Source organism: Sphaeramia orbicularis, unplaced genomic scaffold (assembly GCF_902148855.1).
Source record: "Sphaeramia orbicularis unplaced genomic scaffold, fSphaOr1.1, whole genome shotgun sequence".
In the NCBI taxonomy this organism is placed as follows: domain Eukaryota; kingdom Metazoa; phylum Chordata; class Actinopteri; order Kurtiformes; family Apogonidae; genus Sphaeramia; species Sphaeramia orbicularis.
The window spans coordinates 166,858-183,305 of record NW_021941616.1 but is presented as its reverse complement, the minus strand read 5'-3'; the positions used below and the strand labels follow the sequence as shown (position 1 = coordinate 183,305).

Sequence of the window (16,448 nt, the reverse complement as noted above, 5' to 3'; positions counted from 1 at the left end):
AACAAACAGAACAAAGAGGCGGAGCCTCCTGTTTAGTACAGTTTAGTGAAATAAACCCTCATCACGGTTCTGCGTCCACACACTGCAGTCACAGGACTCAAACACAAACTGATTAGGATCATAAATACAGATGATGGTGTACGTACGTCAGCGTACTGGATGATGAAATGTCGTCGCTGGTCATCAGAAAACACGGACAGGACGTACTCGCCCGGTTTCCAGTGGCTCTCCCTCACCAGGAAGTCTCCCTGTTGCCGTAGTAACTCCTGAGCCTCGGTGCGAGGGATGGCGCCGTGGTACCACTCCTGCTCCGCCAGGGGGCGCTCCGACGTCGGGATTACGTCAAAGAACTGCTGCAGGAACAGGACGAACACAGGTCAGACCTGTACACTGACTGAACTGTGACCTGTCCTTTCAGGCTGGAGCACCCCCCCCCCCCCCCAAGACTGTGGAATGTCCCACCCCTGTCTCCGCCCCTCCATGTGGTCGACTCTGTCCACTCTTTTAAAAAGCAGCTCAAGACGATTTTATTTAGGAAAGCTTTTGGTGGATGGATTTATCCTTCTTATTTATTTTATGAAATAATTCTTATGTTGTTTTATTTGCACCCATTTTATGTACAGTGAAAAGCACTTTATAAATAAACTTTACTTACATACAAATGCACGTGTGTGTGTGTGTGTGTGTGTAAATATACATATATACACACACATACAGAGGTATAGAGGGAAAGTTTGAATCAAGGCTCAAATAGTTTGGGATTTTTCATTCTAGTTAAGTTTTATTTAGTTTTGACTTATTTTTCTCTAATTCAGTTCATTTTAATTTGTTTTTAGAGCAGGTTTGATAGTTTTTATTAGTTTTCATTTTTTTTACCTCTCCTATTGTGATCACTTTGCTTTGTGTGTGTGTGCATACGTGTTTGTTTGTTAGCAAGATAACTCAAAAAGTTAAGGACGGATTTTCATGAAATTTTCAGTAAACGTTGATACTGGCACAAGGAAGGAATGATTAAATTTTGGTGGTGTGATCGGGGGGGGGGCAGATCTGTCTTAGCAGAGGTCTGTGTTCTCCGAGTGCTTTTCTTCTTCTAAATGCTTAGTTGTAGTTTAGCTGTAGTTTAGTTGTAGTTCAGTTTCAGTTCAGTTGTAGTTCAGTTGTAGTTCAGTTGTAGTTTAGTTGTAGTTTAGTTGTAGTTCAGTTGTAGTTCAGTTGTAGTTCAGTTCAGTTGTAGTTTAGTTGTAGTTCAGTTGTAGTTCAGTTGTAGTTCAGTTGTAGTTTAGTTGTAGTTTAGTTGTAGTTTAGTTGTAGTTCAGTTGTAGTTCAGTTGTAGTTCAGTTGTAGTTTAGTTGTAGTTCAGTTGTAGTTCAGTTGTAGTTCAGTTGTAGTTCAGTGGTCTCTTTTCTCTTCTTCTCTGTGCTCCTATTCAAATCAATCCCAGACAGGACTCTGCTGCTTTAGTCTCCATGTTTCCAGGTAGAGTGGGGACCAGAAGACGACTGGAAACCACAAGTGAACACAAGTGACGGAGCAAAAAGTGTCGTATGGAGACAGCACAGAAAACTGAGAGAGACAAAGAAATCCATTGAACATCAATCTGACATTGACAAAAACGAAAATGAAGGGAATTTTATCCATAATTTTTATCCGTTTTAGTCAGTTTTGTAAACACACAATACAGTTTCAGATAGTTATGTTTTTTTTTCTTTTAATTATAGTTTTTATTTATTTCAGGTAACGAAAATGCTTTTACAATTCTAGTTTTGGTCATTTCATTAGTTTTCGTTAACGATAATAACCTTGGTTTGAATTGAACTTGATAAAACAGTTTCATGTCTAAGTTGTACGTTTCTTGTTCTACATTTGAAAATTGAAAATAAAAAGACCCTGATTCATTTATTTATTGCTTTTGTTCTTCCCTTAAATGTGGTTCATACATAAACTGGGGGATGATGTGCGTGGTATCTGACGTCAGAGGCGGATCTCACCGAGGTGGACGAGCCCAGCATGGCTTTGGGAGATCGGATCATTCCCGCGAGGGAGTGACGCAGCGTGTCGAACCGAGAGCTCTTCTCTTTGGACTTGTCCTGAAACACACAAACAAACACACTCTGACTGCCTGTTCAGTCCTGCTCCGTTTACGCCTTTTTATCGTTGGAGTCTGGCGTCCTCACTGTGGAGCCGATGGACCGGGCGTCGTCCTCGTAGGGCAGCGCTGGCGGAGGAGGTGGCGGCGGCGGAGAGGCGGCGGCGGCGGCCATCTTGGCGTCCAGCAGGGCCTTCTGGGAGGAGAGGCGGGCCTCGGAGCTGCGCAGCGATTGGACGGCCTGACGCAGCTCGAGGAGAGAGAGTTTCTGACTGAGAAGGAGGACGCAACTGAGAAGGACGAGAGACACAGAGACACAATGAGAAAGAGAGAGACAACAGGTCCCGAGGGTTTACTCCACTGCTGTACAGTAATGCAGTACGAATACTTACTTTTGTTTTTGGATAGTTTCTAAAAGTAAGCATTTTCATAAATTGATGGGGGTTTTTTGCACTAAAACAAAGACATAAATTGTCAGTTGTCATTATTTATAGGTTATTCTGTTATTATTTTACTGGTCTGGCCCACTGCAGATCAAATCAGACTGAATATGGAACCTAAAAGAAAATGAGTTTGAGAGCCCTGGTGTACATGATCAGTGACTTAAATATAGGAAAATACCTGGTTTATTAAAAAACAACACGCACACACTTAAAACATACAGGATAATATGGTAATAGTGATAAATCACGTAAAAAAGGTTAAATAGAGAGAAAAAAATGTTTGGGAACTGACATAAAGTACTAGGTTGTAAATCCACCTTAAATGACTGTAAACTGCGGGTGTAAATCCACCTTAAATGACTGTAAACTAGGTTGTGATGTGTGGTGCAGGTGGGCGGAGTCTGCTTTTACTCGCTCTTTCTCTCGGCGTTCTGCTGACTCGTCTGGATCTTGGCGTCCAGGTCGTCCGCCAGCACCTCCTTCGTCTGCAGGCTCTGCTGAGTCAGTGACAGCTCCTCCGTCGTCGACGACAACCTGCGCAAACAAACAACACTAAATAAACAAGAAAAGCACTCGGAGAGCGCAGACCTCCACCGAGACAAGTCTGCCCCCCCGGCCCGATCACCACCAAAATTTTATGATTTCTTCCTTGTGCCAGTATCAACATTTCCTGAAAATTCCTTGAAAATCCGTCCATAACTTTTTGAGTTATCTTGCTAACAAACAAACAAACACGCACACAAAGCAAAGTGATCACAATACCTCGTGGCGGATGTAATAACCAGGGGAACGCGTTAAAGTGAAGAAAATCTGTGGTTTGATTTGACTAAACGCTTTCAGAGGAAAACGTGCCGACTGTGTGTCTGAGGTCCAGTTGACACCACTCCGCTCAGACAGGGCCTTAAACATCCTCTGTTCTCCTGTAGTTTCACCCTCCAGTATCAGAGACGTTCCTTAACCACCAAAATAATCTGTACAGTGTCGCAGTAATGTCAAAACGCTTTTCATAGTGCGTTTATATATATATATTTATTTATTTATTTATTTTTCCATCAAGCTGTCAAAAATACAAAATACACAATAACAGTCTTATTTTTTAACCCTTTATATGCCATGTTTTTAAAATAAACAAACATATTTTTTGATGCTAAAAAACCCACAAAAATATATATATAATTTTTTAATATTCTACATAAAAATTGTATTAGTTGTTTTTTTATTTTTTCACAACACCAACACTGGTTCATATTATTATTATTTTTGGTTCTAGGTCAAATGTTAAATGTGTCAGTGTGTATTTTGTACTCACTTGGTTGAAGGGTATTAGTGTAGGAATTTAACACTGTTTATTATGGGATGGATTTAGTGGACGGATCAGAATTTTAAAAATCATGTAAAAAATGAAAAACTTTTGAATTGTGACCTAAAACAAATTGTGTAAAATACTCTGACCTTAATAACAGGACATGTAAAGTGTGTATAATATACTCACCTAGACACCAGAGGGTTAAAGTGTGTATAATATGCTCACCTGGACACCAGAGGGTTAAAGTGTGTATAATATACTCACCTGGACACCAGAGGGTTAAAGTGTGTATAATATGCTCACCTGGACACCAGAGGGTTAAAGTGTGTATAATATGCTCACCTGGACACCAGAGGGTTAAAGTGTGTATAATATGCTCACCTGGACACCAGAGGGTTAAAGTGTGTATAATATACTCACCTGGACACCAGAGGGTTAACTGTTATTGAGGTGTACATCTGGGTCAAAGTGATAATAATCTAAATAAATGAGTAAATCTGAGACTGAACATCAATACGACTGTATGTTTTTATCTTTTATTTCTATTTACAGTCAGTATTTCCTCTGTTAGTCTGATTTTATGGTGGGTCTTGAACCTGTTTTCAGTGGGTCATGGGTAGGGCTGTGACAAAATGTCAGTTCTGCAATATATTGCGATATTTCATTTCACTATACTGTATCGATATTTTTTGGTATTTATTCAAATGCAGATATTGTGGAGGTTCATTTTGTTTTTCTTTTTTGTGTCTATTTTATAAACACTTTTATAAACACTGAGGAACAGGAAGAAAAGAGTTCAAACTGGACTGAATTTAATACAGACATTTCAGGTTGGGCACATTTGTTCAGGTTAGTCACATTTTATTGGTACAGGAGAGTTTGGAAATGGAAAGAGTTTCACAATTTAATGCTATTTTTTTCACTAAAACAAAGACAAATATTTGAAGTTGCCATTATTTACAGACATAATGTAATATTATTTTTTTCCATCAAACCCAGTAGTAAATCTGCAGTCGTTCTTTTTTGTGGGTTCTTCTGCTGTTATTATTGGACTGTAGATCAGATTGGTCTGGATTTGGAACCAACACTAAAATGAGTTCCACAGCCTGGACTGTGGAATTTATACACTGTGTAAATTCATCCCAGGGGTCGAATTGGAACCTTTGGTGGGACACATGTTTGACAGCCCTGGTTTACAGTGAGTGTGAGTCCTGCTTTCATCAGTGTTCTGCTCACATGGCCTGGAGGCTGTCCACCGTCAGCGTGTTCCACAGGATTTCGTTGGCCGGCAGGTTGTCTGTCTCGTCCAGCAGCGATGTGTCGAACTCTACGCTCGCCTCCGGCGTCTCCGGAGACCTAACGGATGATGCACAGGTTACCACAGCGACCGGAAAAGCCCGTTAGCGGAGCATCGCGAAGGAACCGCTCTGACCTGTAGGCGTCGATGAAATGCTGGTACTCTGCGAGAGGGTCGATCTGCTGCACGGCCGCCGAGATTTCCTGATGGATTTTAACGATCTCATCAGACAGAAGACTGCTGATCTCACAGTACTCCTCCAGAATACTCTGACTGGAACACGGAACAACATACAGTTAGCGTGTTTTACTGTCAGACTGCTAAGCTCACAGCACTAAGAGGTCTGTTAGAGAGTTAGAGGTCTGTTAGCGAGTTAGAGGTCTGTTAGCATGGTAGAGGTCTGTTAGCGAGTTAGAGGTCTGTTAGCATGGTAGAGGTCTGTTAGCGAATTAGAGGTCTGTTAGCATGGTAGAGGTCTGTTAGCGAATTAGAGGTCCGTTAGCATGTTAGAGGTCTGTTAGCACTTTAGAGGTCTGTTAGCTCTTTAGAGGTCTGTTAGCATGTTAAAGGTCTGTTAGCGTGTTAGAGGTCTGTTAGCTCTTTAGAGGTATGTTAGCATGTTGGGGAGTCTGTTAGCATGTCAGGAGTCCAGTAATGTCACATACAGGATGCCGTTGCATATCAGGTGTCTCTTGGTGTCAGAAGTTCATTGTGCACCAGTGTGTCATGTGACTCACAGAGCGAGCGTCATGTCCTCCTGCATCCTCTGCAGTGAGTCCAGCAGTGCCGGCGCCGTGCGGCAGCGGTGTTCGTCCTGCTGCATCCGGGCGCCACACACTGCTAATACATACTGGTTGTGAAGGTTGTGGAGCTTCGCCGTCGCTTTGTCATAGCGCTCGCGGGCACGCTCCGCCTCTCGACCTGAGATCAGAGGGAGAAGGGAGGAGTCAGCGCAAGAACTCAAAGGATGAAATTACCCAGAGATGGGAGGCAGAACCTTTGGCCATGGCCTCTCTGTACTTCTCTTTAGCGCTGTTAGCATCGCGGCTCAGCTGCCGATAAGCCCCCTTCAGCTTCTCCAGGTCACTTCTGGTTACCTAGCAACAAACAGTAACAACGACAGTCTGAGGGAGTGTCCAAAACACTGCTGAACTGTGACCCTGCCCCCCTGGTGGTTTCCCAGCAGACCTTGTGGTTGTGGCTCTCCAGCTGCTGGTGTAGGCTCTGGTAGCTCTTCTTCACCTGCTGCTTGTCTCGGATCAGAGTGGCGAGGCGATGAAGAGGACCCGAGTTCAGGTCGTCGGCATGACTCCGCATGACCCGACCCAACGCCTCGGTCTGCCGGACCACCTGACTCCACGACTGACAGACAAGGGATCATTACAGTTATGTTGAACGACGATCAGCAATCACATCAGCTCAAGTACACACTGTGAATGTCAGTAATCATGTGACCTTAAAGGTGCGGGAGACTTTCGTGACCAATTTTTCATTAAATCTGTAAAACCTCAGCCCCATCCTAATGCTGCGTTTCCACTGAGTGGACTCGACCTTTTTGCGTTTCCATTACGAAAAAGGACCTGGAATCTGGTACCGGGTACTAGTTTTTTGGTATCACCTCCGCCGAGGTTCCAAGCAACACTAAACCGTGATGTGTAAACACTGCAGACCACTGATTGGTCAGACAGTCATCTCTGTGACTCGCCGTTTTACAAAAAACAGATGCATAAGTTTACAGTATAATAGCGGTACGTTAATCCACATGATAACAGCCCAAAACTACATCATACTTGGTCAAGGAGATTCAGTCTTTGGTGGCCGACGTAAAAATTCAGATGAGACAACACGCAATGAGCGAGTTTTCAGCAACTTTCTGAACAGATGACACGGAAATAACGTGCCCCATCGCTATGACGTCCAGGTACTGTAAAGTGGGTAGTGTCCTGTAATGGAAACGGTCTCCAGGAATACCGGGTCCAGCTGGTTCCATATAGTGGAAACGTGGCATAAGTATCCCGAATCTTTAAGTCTTTCTGTCATTACTCACCTGAATCTCTTGCATTACGGTGAACAATTTCAAAGTTCCATCCACCAGAAACAAACTGTGTTTACATTCAGAGCCAGTAGGTCACTCGGGCATCTTCGGAATTATTGTCGTGACGTGCATTGTGGGAAACGGAGGTTTGTGCCGCTGTCTGGCAGTGGCAGCTGCTACAGACGACGCGGAAACGGCAGGAGCTCCCTTCCCTCTATGCATATTCCTCCAGCCGTTTCCACGTCATGTTTCAACCATATAATATCATATGCACGAGCCTTCACTTCCCACAATGCACGTTGCGACAAAATTCCAAAGATGCCCGAGTTCCCTCCCGACTCTGTTTGTAAACACATGGTTTGTTTCTGGTGGATGGCACGTTGAAATTGTTCACCGTAATGCAAAGATTCAGGTGAGTAATGACAGAAAGACGAACAGATTCATGACACTGAGGATATGACTGAGGATGGACAGATGAGATGAAAAATTAGTCACAAAAGTCTCCCACAGCTTTGAGATCGACCACATGACACCACCTGGTAGAACATAATGGCCATCTCTCAATATGCGTTCTTGTATGTTCTTCTGTTCTCATAAAACATCAGTTGCGGCCCAAGTACTGTTCCAACTGACAGTTCGCATAAATCAAGAACATCTGGGTTAAAGGTCAGCAGGACCAGGAGACGGGGTTAAAGGTCAGCAGGACCAGCAGAGACGGGGTTAAGGGTCACCAGGACCAGCAGAGACAGGGTTTAAAGGTCACCAGGACCAGCAGAGACAGGGTTAAAGGTCAGCAGGACCAGCAGAAAAAGGGTTAAAGGTCAGCAGGACCAGCTGTCCTTAGGAAGTCTGTTCTCTGGTTCGGTTCTGACCCAGACCAGACTCTGCGTTCTTGATATTGAGTAACGGCCAATGCCTGGAGTCCCAGTGAAGGGTCAGAGGTCAAAGGTCATCCTGAGGGGAACACTGACCTTACTGACGGTGCTGATATAGTCGGCAGTTTCCTGTTTCTCCGTTTGCTGAGTCATGTTGAGCAGCAGAGCAGCGTATTCCTTATCACTTTTAACACGCTGAGTCATGAAGCGCTTCACCGTCTCCAACAGCTGAGAAGAGACAGACGGGTTAGACAGACAGACGGGTTAGACACAGACAGACGGGTTAGACAGACGGGTTAGACAGACAGACGGGTTAGACAGACAGGTTAGACAGACAGACGGGTTAGACAGACAGACAGGTTAGACACATAGACAGACGGGTTAGACAGACAGGTTAGACAGACAGACGGGTTAGACAGATAGACGGGTTAGACAGACAGGTTAGACAGACAGACGGGTTAGACAGACAGGTTAGACAGACAGACGGGTTAGACAGACAGACAGGTTAGACACATAGACAGACAGGTTAGACAGACAGACGGGTTAGACACAGACAGACGGGTTAGACAGACGGGTTAGGCAGACAGACGGGTTAGACAGACAGACAGGTTAGACGCATAGACAGACAGGTTAGACAGACAGACGGGTTAGACAGACAGACAGGTTAGACAGACAGACGGGTTAGACAGACGGGTTAGACAGACAGACGGGTTAGACAGACGGGTTAGACAGACAGACAGGTTAGACAGACAGACGGGTTAGACAGACGGGTTAGACAGACAGACGGGTTAGACAGACAGACAGACAGGTTAGACAGACAGACAGGTTAGACAGACAGACGGGTTAGACAGACAGACAGACAGGTTAGACACACAGATGAGTCCATATCCTCCTGTGTGTGTTTGTATGTGTCCATGTCTTCCTGTGTGTGTGTGTCCATGTCCTTGTGTGTGTATGTCCTCCTGTGTGTGTGTGTGTGTGTGTGTGTGTGTGTGTCCTACCTTTAACTCCCAGTCCTGCAGCTTCAACAATCCCTCGTGGGAATTTTTCAGATCCCGACCAAATCCCATCCTGATCACACATACACACTCACACACACACACTCACACACACACTCACTAATGGCCGGAGCAAACGAGGAAGGACTGCATGGTTTTCTGTGGAGAGAGAAGATTGTCCATGAGTTAAACCTATGAACACATATGACTGAAACATGAACACATGGATGTATTTACACACACACACACACACACACACACTCTGAGCCCTTCTAGTATTTTGATATAGATAGTGAGAAATAATTAGAATTAGGGCTGTGAGAAAATATCGGTTCTGCAATATATTGCAATATTTCATGTCACGATACTGTATTGATATTAAAAAGTACTGTATGGATAGTTTTAGGTGTTTATTCAAATGCAGATATTGTGGAGGTTCATTTTAGTTGTTTTGTCTTTTTTGTTTCTATTTTATTTATTCTTATTTCACACTTTTATTCAATAATGTTCGTTCCTTTGTTGGGATTGAACTCAAATCCTGTTCTGATGTTAGTTGTGAACTAATAGAATCTGAACATTTGAACAGGATCTGAAACTGGAATGTCTGGAAAACAGAATTTCAGTTTGAACACAGTTTGAACATTTGCTGATAGAACATTAGATCCTGTTGGGATCAAATACAAATGTGTTTAGGATTTGTGCAGATTTATGATGGAATTCAATTCTTCAAGGAAATAATCATTTGAAAAAAAAAAAGAAACAAACAAAAAATTGCCTTTTTGACAGTATTGTGATATATCGTGATATATCATATTGTGATCCAAGTATTGTGATTTGTATCGTATCGACAGATTCTTGCCGATACACAGCCCTAGTAAGGACCAATACTCATGATACCATTCGATACTAGGATGAAAAAAAACAGGACCAACAGTCCTGTATCTTAGCGTCCAAATTCAAAGCTGTGTTAAATGTATCCAGATCCATTTCTTCTGCCCCAGTTCTGTGTATTTATTCTATTAAAGAATAGTCCATGTTTTGGTCATACTCCAATCAGATCTGTAAAAAATTCAAATTCACACTTGATATCATTGATACTGATTTATTGGATCAATCCACTTCCTATCTGTTATAATGGGAACATTTGTCAAAGTGGCACCAAATCCAGAATCAGATCCAGATCGAAATAATTTCAATCCCTTGTGTTGACATCATCATACAGAAGCTGTAGACCAAGTCTGAAGTCAATCAGAACTGGAGTTTAGGAGAAAAAGACAATTGAAATGTTTTCCCCATCAGAGCCCATGTTAAATTTTGCGTCAGTTCCAGATCCAGAAGAAGATCCTGATCAGCATGTGGACATTATGTTTGGCTCATCTCCCCATCAGGGCTGGACTGGAGACATTTACACTGGAGATCATTTAGATTTACTGAGTTATTGCATCCATCCACCTCCTATCTCTGATAATGCAGAAATGTTTCAAAGTGGCACCAAATCCAGAATCAGATCCGGATCTAAATAATTTCACTAACTTTTGATGACATCATCATAAAGAAGCTGTACACCAAGTTTTTGAAGTCAATCGGAAATGTAGTTTCAGAGAAGAAGACGATTGAAAGTTTTGTAACGGACGACAGACGACGACGCCGGACGCCGCATGACGACAACAGCTCACAGCCTGTCGGCCGGTAAGATAAAAACCCCGTTAGTATTCATGTTTTTAAGAAACAGAAAAATGATGCCTGAATAAGAATGGGTACCATTGGTCAGGTTCTACTGTTCCAGAACTGATGGGGGCGGTCCGCTCCAACAACATATACAACAGGTGAAAGAATGGACACACCTGCAGCTAAAGCTCCGCCTCCTCTAATGGACACACCTGCAGCTAAAGCTCCGCCTCCTCTAATGGACACACCTGCAGCTAAAGCTCCGCCTCCTCTAATGGACACAGCTGCAGCTAAAGCTCCACCTCCTCTAATGGACACACCTGCAGCTAAAGCTCCGCCTCCTCTAATGGACACACCTGCAGCTAAAGCTCCGCCTCCTCTAATGGACACAGCTGCAGCTAAAGCTCCACCTCCTCTAATGGACACAGCTGCAGCTAAAGCTCCGCCTCCTCTAATGGACACACCTGCAGCTAAAGCTCCGCCTCCTCTAATGGACACAGCTGCAGCTAAAGCTCCACCTCCTCTAATGGACACAGCTGCAGCTAAAGCTCCGCCTCTTCTAATGGACACAGCTGCAGCTAAAGCTCCGCCTCCTCTAATGGACACAGCTGCAGCTAAAGCTCCGCCTCCTCTAATGGACACACCTGCAGCTAAAGCTCCGCCTCCTCTAATGGACACACCTGCAGCTAAAGCTCCGCCTCCTCTAATGGACACAGCTGCAGCTAAAGCTCCGCCTCCTCTAATGGACACAGCTGCAGCTAAAGCTCCGCCTCCTCTAATGGACACACCTGCAGCTAAAGCTCCGCCTCCTCTAATGGACAACAAAGGACCAAAAGTCGTGTGTGGAAGTATTTTGTGATACGAAATGTCGGCAACAAGAAACCAGACCAGCGGTCACTAACAGGCGGACCGCGGTCCAGGTCTGGATCCAAAGCCGTCCCATATGGGCCCGGACCTCCAGCCGGTGGTGGAACGCTTCTATTTGAACTGGCGCAGCTGAAGGTGGAGTAGATGAGGAAACACACAGACCAATGACATGGATGAACCGTCCCATGTGATCCCACTCAGCCAATCAGGTGTGTGCATTCAAAGCAGGAAACTGTGACTGACAGTGGAACAGATGACTAGGGCTGTCTATCTTCAAGAATTTGGCGATGCAATACAAATCACAACACTAGGATCACGACACAATATATCATGATATATCATGATACTGTTAAAAAGGCAATTTTGTTTGTTTCTTTTTTTTTTAAATGATTATTTCCTTGAAGAATTTAATTCCAGCATAAATCTGCACAAATACTAAACACATTTGTATTTGATCCCAACAGGATCTAATGTTCTATCACCACATGTTCCAACTGTGTTCCAACTGAAATTCTGTTTTCCAGACATTCCAGTTTCAGATCCTGTTCAAATGTTCAGATTCTATTAGTTCACAGCTAACATCAGAACAGGATTTGAGTTCAATCCAAACAAAGGAACCAACATCTGCCTCTCAGACAGAAAAAAGGGCTTTTAGGATGATTCAAAAAAACATTATTTTATAAAATAGTGTTAAATAATAATAAAGACAATATAAACAATAAAGAAAACAAAACAAAAAAAAAAAACATAAATGAACCTCCACAATATCTGCATTTGAATAAATACCAAAAAAGATCAATACAGTACTTTTTAATACTGATACAGTATTGTGAAATGAAATATTGTGATTTATTGCAGAACCAATATTTTCTAACACCCCTACTTATTACATGGAGAAAATAAGCAAAAAAATGTAGAAAATGAATAAAAACAAATGAAAAACTGATTCCCCAGTCAAACCCATGGAGTTGGATCCATGACAGTGGATGGACACGGTGGTTTTTATGATCAGTTACTGATATCTTCACTCAAAAAGTCAAATTTTCTTCAGTTTTCTCTGTTTTCATATAATAACATTCAACTTTAAGCTGAGCTTTTCTGAAAATCTACATGATCAATGAATTAAATATGGGAAAACACCTGATTTTCACTGAGAAACTGAAAAAATGCAGTGAACGATATAATAATAATGTGATCAATCATTTTAGAATAGTTAAATACAAAGAAAACCCTCTTTGGAGCTGAAACATGATCAGCTGTGGGTCTGTATGGGTTCAAACCTACACATTATGAACACAACTACATTAACTGTGTTCATGAGTAAACCCAAACACTGAACCAACGGAAACCCTTCACCGTAAACTCATCCTATAACTTCCCATCCGACCATTAACCCTTTAAACCACAGGTGTCAAACATGCGGCCCAGGGGCCAAATCTGGCCCCACCAAAGGGTCCAATCCGACCCACGGGATGAATTTGTGAAATACAAAAATTACACTGAAGATATGAACAATCAGTGGTGTCAAAATGAGTTTAATTCGGGTTCCATACATACACATATAAACCAATTAGATCTCAGTTGGGTCGGACCATGAAAACACTGTCATAATTAGGGCTGCAGAAAATATCAGTTCTGTAATACATGGTGATATTTGATTTCACAATACTGTTTCATTTTTGTTTTTCTTTATTGTTTATATCTTTAGCATTATTTAACCCTGTTCATTAAATAATGGTTATCTGAATCATCCTAAAAGCACTTTTACTGTCTGAGAGGCAGATGGTAGTTCCTTTGGAACTAGGAAATTACAAACATTTTGTGATATAACATTAGATCCTGTTCTGATCAAATAAAAATGTGTTTAGTATTGTACATATATCTGGTGTTTATTCAATTCTTCCAGGAAATAATCATTAAAAAACAAAGAAACAAATAAAAAATTGCCTTTTTAACAGTATCATGATCCTAGTATTGTGATTTGTATCGTATCGCCAGATTCTTGCCGATACACAGCCCTAGTCATAATAAGCTATAAATAATGACAACTGCAGATTTTATCTGTATTAGTGTACAAAAAAAGTACAATTACGTGAAAATGTTTACATTAACAACAAATGTGAATAACCTGAACAAATATGAACAAGCTGAAAGGTTTGAGAAAAGTAAAAGCAATTTGATCAATATTATGTGTATTTGTAATTGTAATGTAAGCTGTAATACACATGTAGAAATGATAAACTGAGGCAGAATATTGTTAAACTGCACTTGTTTTTCTTCAGACATTTCCATTTGTTCATGTTATTCAGATTTTCGTAGATGTAAACATTATCATAGTGTAATTGTACTTTTTTCACTGGTATTATTTCACTGGTCCGGTCCACTGCAGATCAAACTGGGCTGAATGTGGAACTGAACTAACATGAGTTTGACAGCCCTGCTTTAAACAGACTCATCTGGATGTGTTCAAACTCATCAACTACGGAAACTTTTACAGACAGAACGAATTGAACTGCAGCTAAGCTAATGCTAACGGCTGCTCCCATTGGAATCCATAGGAAAAGGAGCTAACAGGCTAACGGGCAAACAGCAGCTGTCAAAGGAAGGTACAGCGGACATAACGGCACCGTCCGCCCCCTCCACCGCCGGTTTTCTCCGTTTTTCCTCCGGTAACTCCGGTCCCGCTGTGTCGTACGGGGCCGGAGTCGCAGCCGATGCCGCGGGCGGAGCGGAGGGTCCGGGTCTGACGACCGGAGGAACGGAGGGAGGGAGGGGGTCCGTGTTTGACGACTTCTGCTCGGTTGTTTTTTAAGCGGCTCCAACTCACCCAGAAGCGGCTGTTTGTGGCGGCTGACTCGCTGTCCGGTCACCGCGGTCCTCTGCCGTCCCGCACCGAGCTCATTTCTGCCTGTTTACCGAGTTTTTCTGCACCGTTTCCCGGCTTTTCCTCTTACCGTCCGGCTCCAGAGCTAACAGGCTAACGGCTAACAGGGCGGGGCTTCCGCCGGAAACGGAAGATGGGGAGGGAGGGGCGACATAAATAAATGAGTAAATAAATAAATAAGGTGTTGTTTGTTTGTGAGCAGTGATTTATTGAATATATGGTTCATCTGGTTCCTTCATGTTTGTTGATTCACTGATCAGACTCAAATGGTTCAGATTCAGCCTTTTGTTCTATTTCTCTCTTTTTTATTTTGGTCTAAAGTTTGTTTACTTTTTTTAAATTTATTTTTATCTTTATTACTTTCTAATACACTTTAGTATTTTTTTTTCTTGGAATTACAGATGTATGTGTCTAAATTATATTTATGTTATTAGTCTCATGCCGCTCTAGTAAACATTAGATTATGTTAAATACTCCTGTTCTTTCAGGTTCCACATTCGGTCTGATTTGACCTCCAAAACAATAACATAATAACCTATAAATAATGACAACTCTGAATTTTTGTCTTTGTTTTAATACAAAAACCCCATTAAATTATGAAAATACTTACTTTTATAAACTATCCAAATAAAAAAAAATGTGAATAACCTGAAAAAATTGAAATTTCATTAAAAAAAAGTTAATTAAATCAAATCAAAGTTTATTTATGTACCACTTTACAACAACACAATGAAGCCCAAAGTGCTTTACATCTAAAAGCATGATTAAATTATAAGATAAAAAACAGGTTAATCAAGTACCAAAAATATGAATCTGGAGGAATTGGTCAAGAAACAAGCCGCTGCATTTTGTACCAGTTATAAACAATGGAGTGAGGACTGAGTGAGACCAGAATAAAGAGCATGACAGGAGTCCAGACAGGAGAGCATCTATCTATCTATCTATCTATCTATCTATCTATCTATCTATCTATCTATCTATCTATCTATCTATCTATCTATCTGTCTGTCTGTCTGTCTGTCTGTCTGTCTGTCTGTCTGTCTGTCTGTCTGTCTGTCATAATGAACACTTTGGCGGTACCTGCTGGACAAATGCGGTACAACACACACGAATACACAAAAGAATAAAACCAGCCCATCCAGAACCTGTGGACCCACACAGGTCAAAACACTGGTTCTAGAATGAACAGTCAAATTAACTGAACATGACGTTACAATTATATTCTAACGTTAAGTTTTTAATGCTTTTATGTTCAATAGTCCTGTTTGTCTAAACCCTCTGTTCTTAGTCTGGGCTTCATTTCTTTGTGTATTGGTCCCTAATAGTTCAGACAGTTGGAATTTGAACCCTCAGCTGATGATCAACTCTGTCGACTCATTTGGACAAAAATCCACTGGATTTCTACCTGTTTGAATTCCTGCTGAATTTGTTCCATCTGTAACTAGTTACAACATTTGCACATATCGGTTTGGTTCTTTTTTTTTTTTTTCAGTATTTGTCGATTTCTGTTCAGTTTTGTTCTTTTTTTTTTTTCAGTATTTTTCTCGATTTTCGTTCATTTTCTTCATTTGAATTTCTTCTTCATTAGTTGCCTCTCTAACCGGTTCCGTCTATAATTAGTTGCCTCTCTAACTGGTTCCGTCTATAATTATGTGCGTTTCTAACTGGTTCCTTCTTCATTAGTTGCGTCTCTAACTGGTTCTGTCTCTAATTAGTTGCCTCTCTAACTGGTTCCGTCTCTAATTAGTTGCATCTCTAACTGGTTCCGTCTCTAATTAGTTGCGTCTCTAACTGGTTCTGTCTATAATTAGTTGCGTCTCTAACTGGTTCCATCTCTAATTAGTTGCCTCTCTAATGGTTCCTTCTCATTAGTTGCCTGTCTAACTGGTTCCGTCTATAAGTAGTTGCCTCTCTAACCAGTTCCGTCTATAATTAGTTGCGTCTCTAACTGGTTCGTCTATAATTAGTGCCTCTCTAACTGGTTCCGTC

At 41.8% G+C, this 16,448-nt stretch overlaps 1 protein-coding gene across 3 annotated transcripts in view; it reads right to left on the bottom strand.

Annotated features, from left to right (window-relative positions):
• LOC115416512 (tyrosine-protein kinase Fer-like) overlaps positions 1-14,578 on the bottom strand; it is a 24,619-nt gene extending 10,041 nt beyond the window's left edge. Inside the window, exons 1-12 of one of the 3 annotated variants that reach the window (XM_030130294.1) lie at positions 14,403-14,578; positions 9,044-9,199; positions 8,139-8,270; positions 6,321-6,494; positions 6,130-6,229; positions 5,870-6,053; positions 5,268-5,405; positions 5,072-5,191; positions 2,941-3,063; positions 2,175-2,376; positions 1,989-2,087; positions 147-353 (exon numbers count right to left, since the gene is read on the bottom strand). In XM_030130294.1, coding sequence (XP_029986154.1) covers positions 147-353; positions 1,989-2,087; positions 2,175-2,376; positions 2,941-3,063; positions 5,072-5,191; positions 5,268-5,405; positions 5,870-6,053; positions 6,130-6,229; positions 6,321-6,494; positions 8,139-8,270; positions 9,044-9,112 — 1,548 coding nt within the window. In that variant the 5' untranslated portion in view covers positions 9,113-9,199; positions 14,403-14,578. Of the gene's footprint in view, positions 1-146; positions 354-1,988; positions 2,088-2,174; positions 2,377-2,940; positions 3,064-5,071; positions 5,192-5,267; positions 5,406-5,869; positions 6,054-6,129; positions 6,230-6,320; positions 6,495-8,138; positions 8,271-9,043; positions 9,200-9,275; positions 9,295-14,402 lie in introns of those variants that run through there. The other 2 variants (XM_030130296.1, XM_030130295.1) reach the window with 2 other exon arrangements.
• Between the last annotated feature and the right edge of the window lie 1,870 nt (positions 14,579-16,448).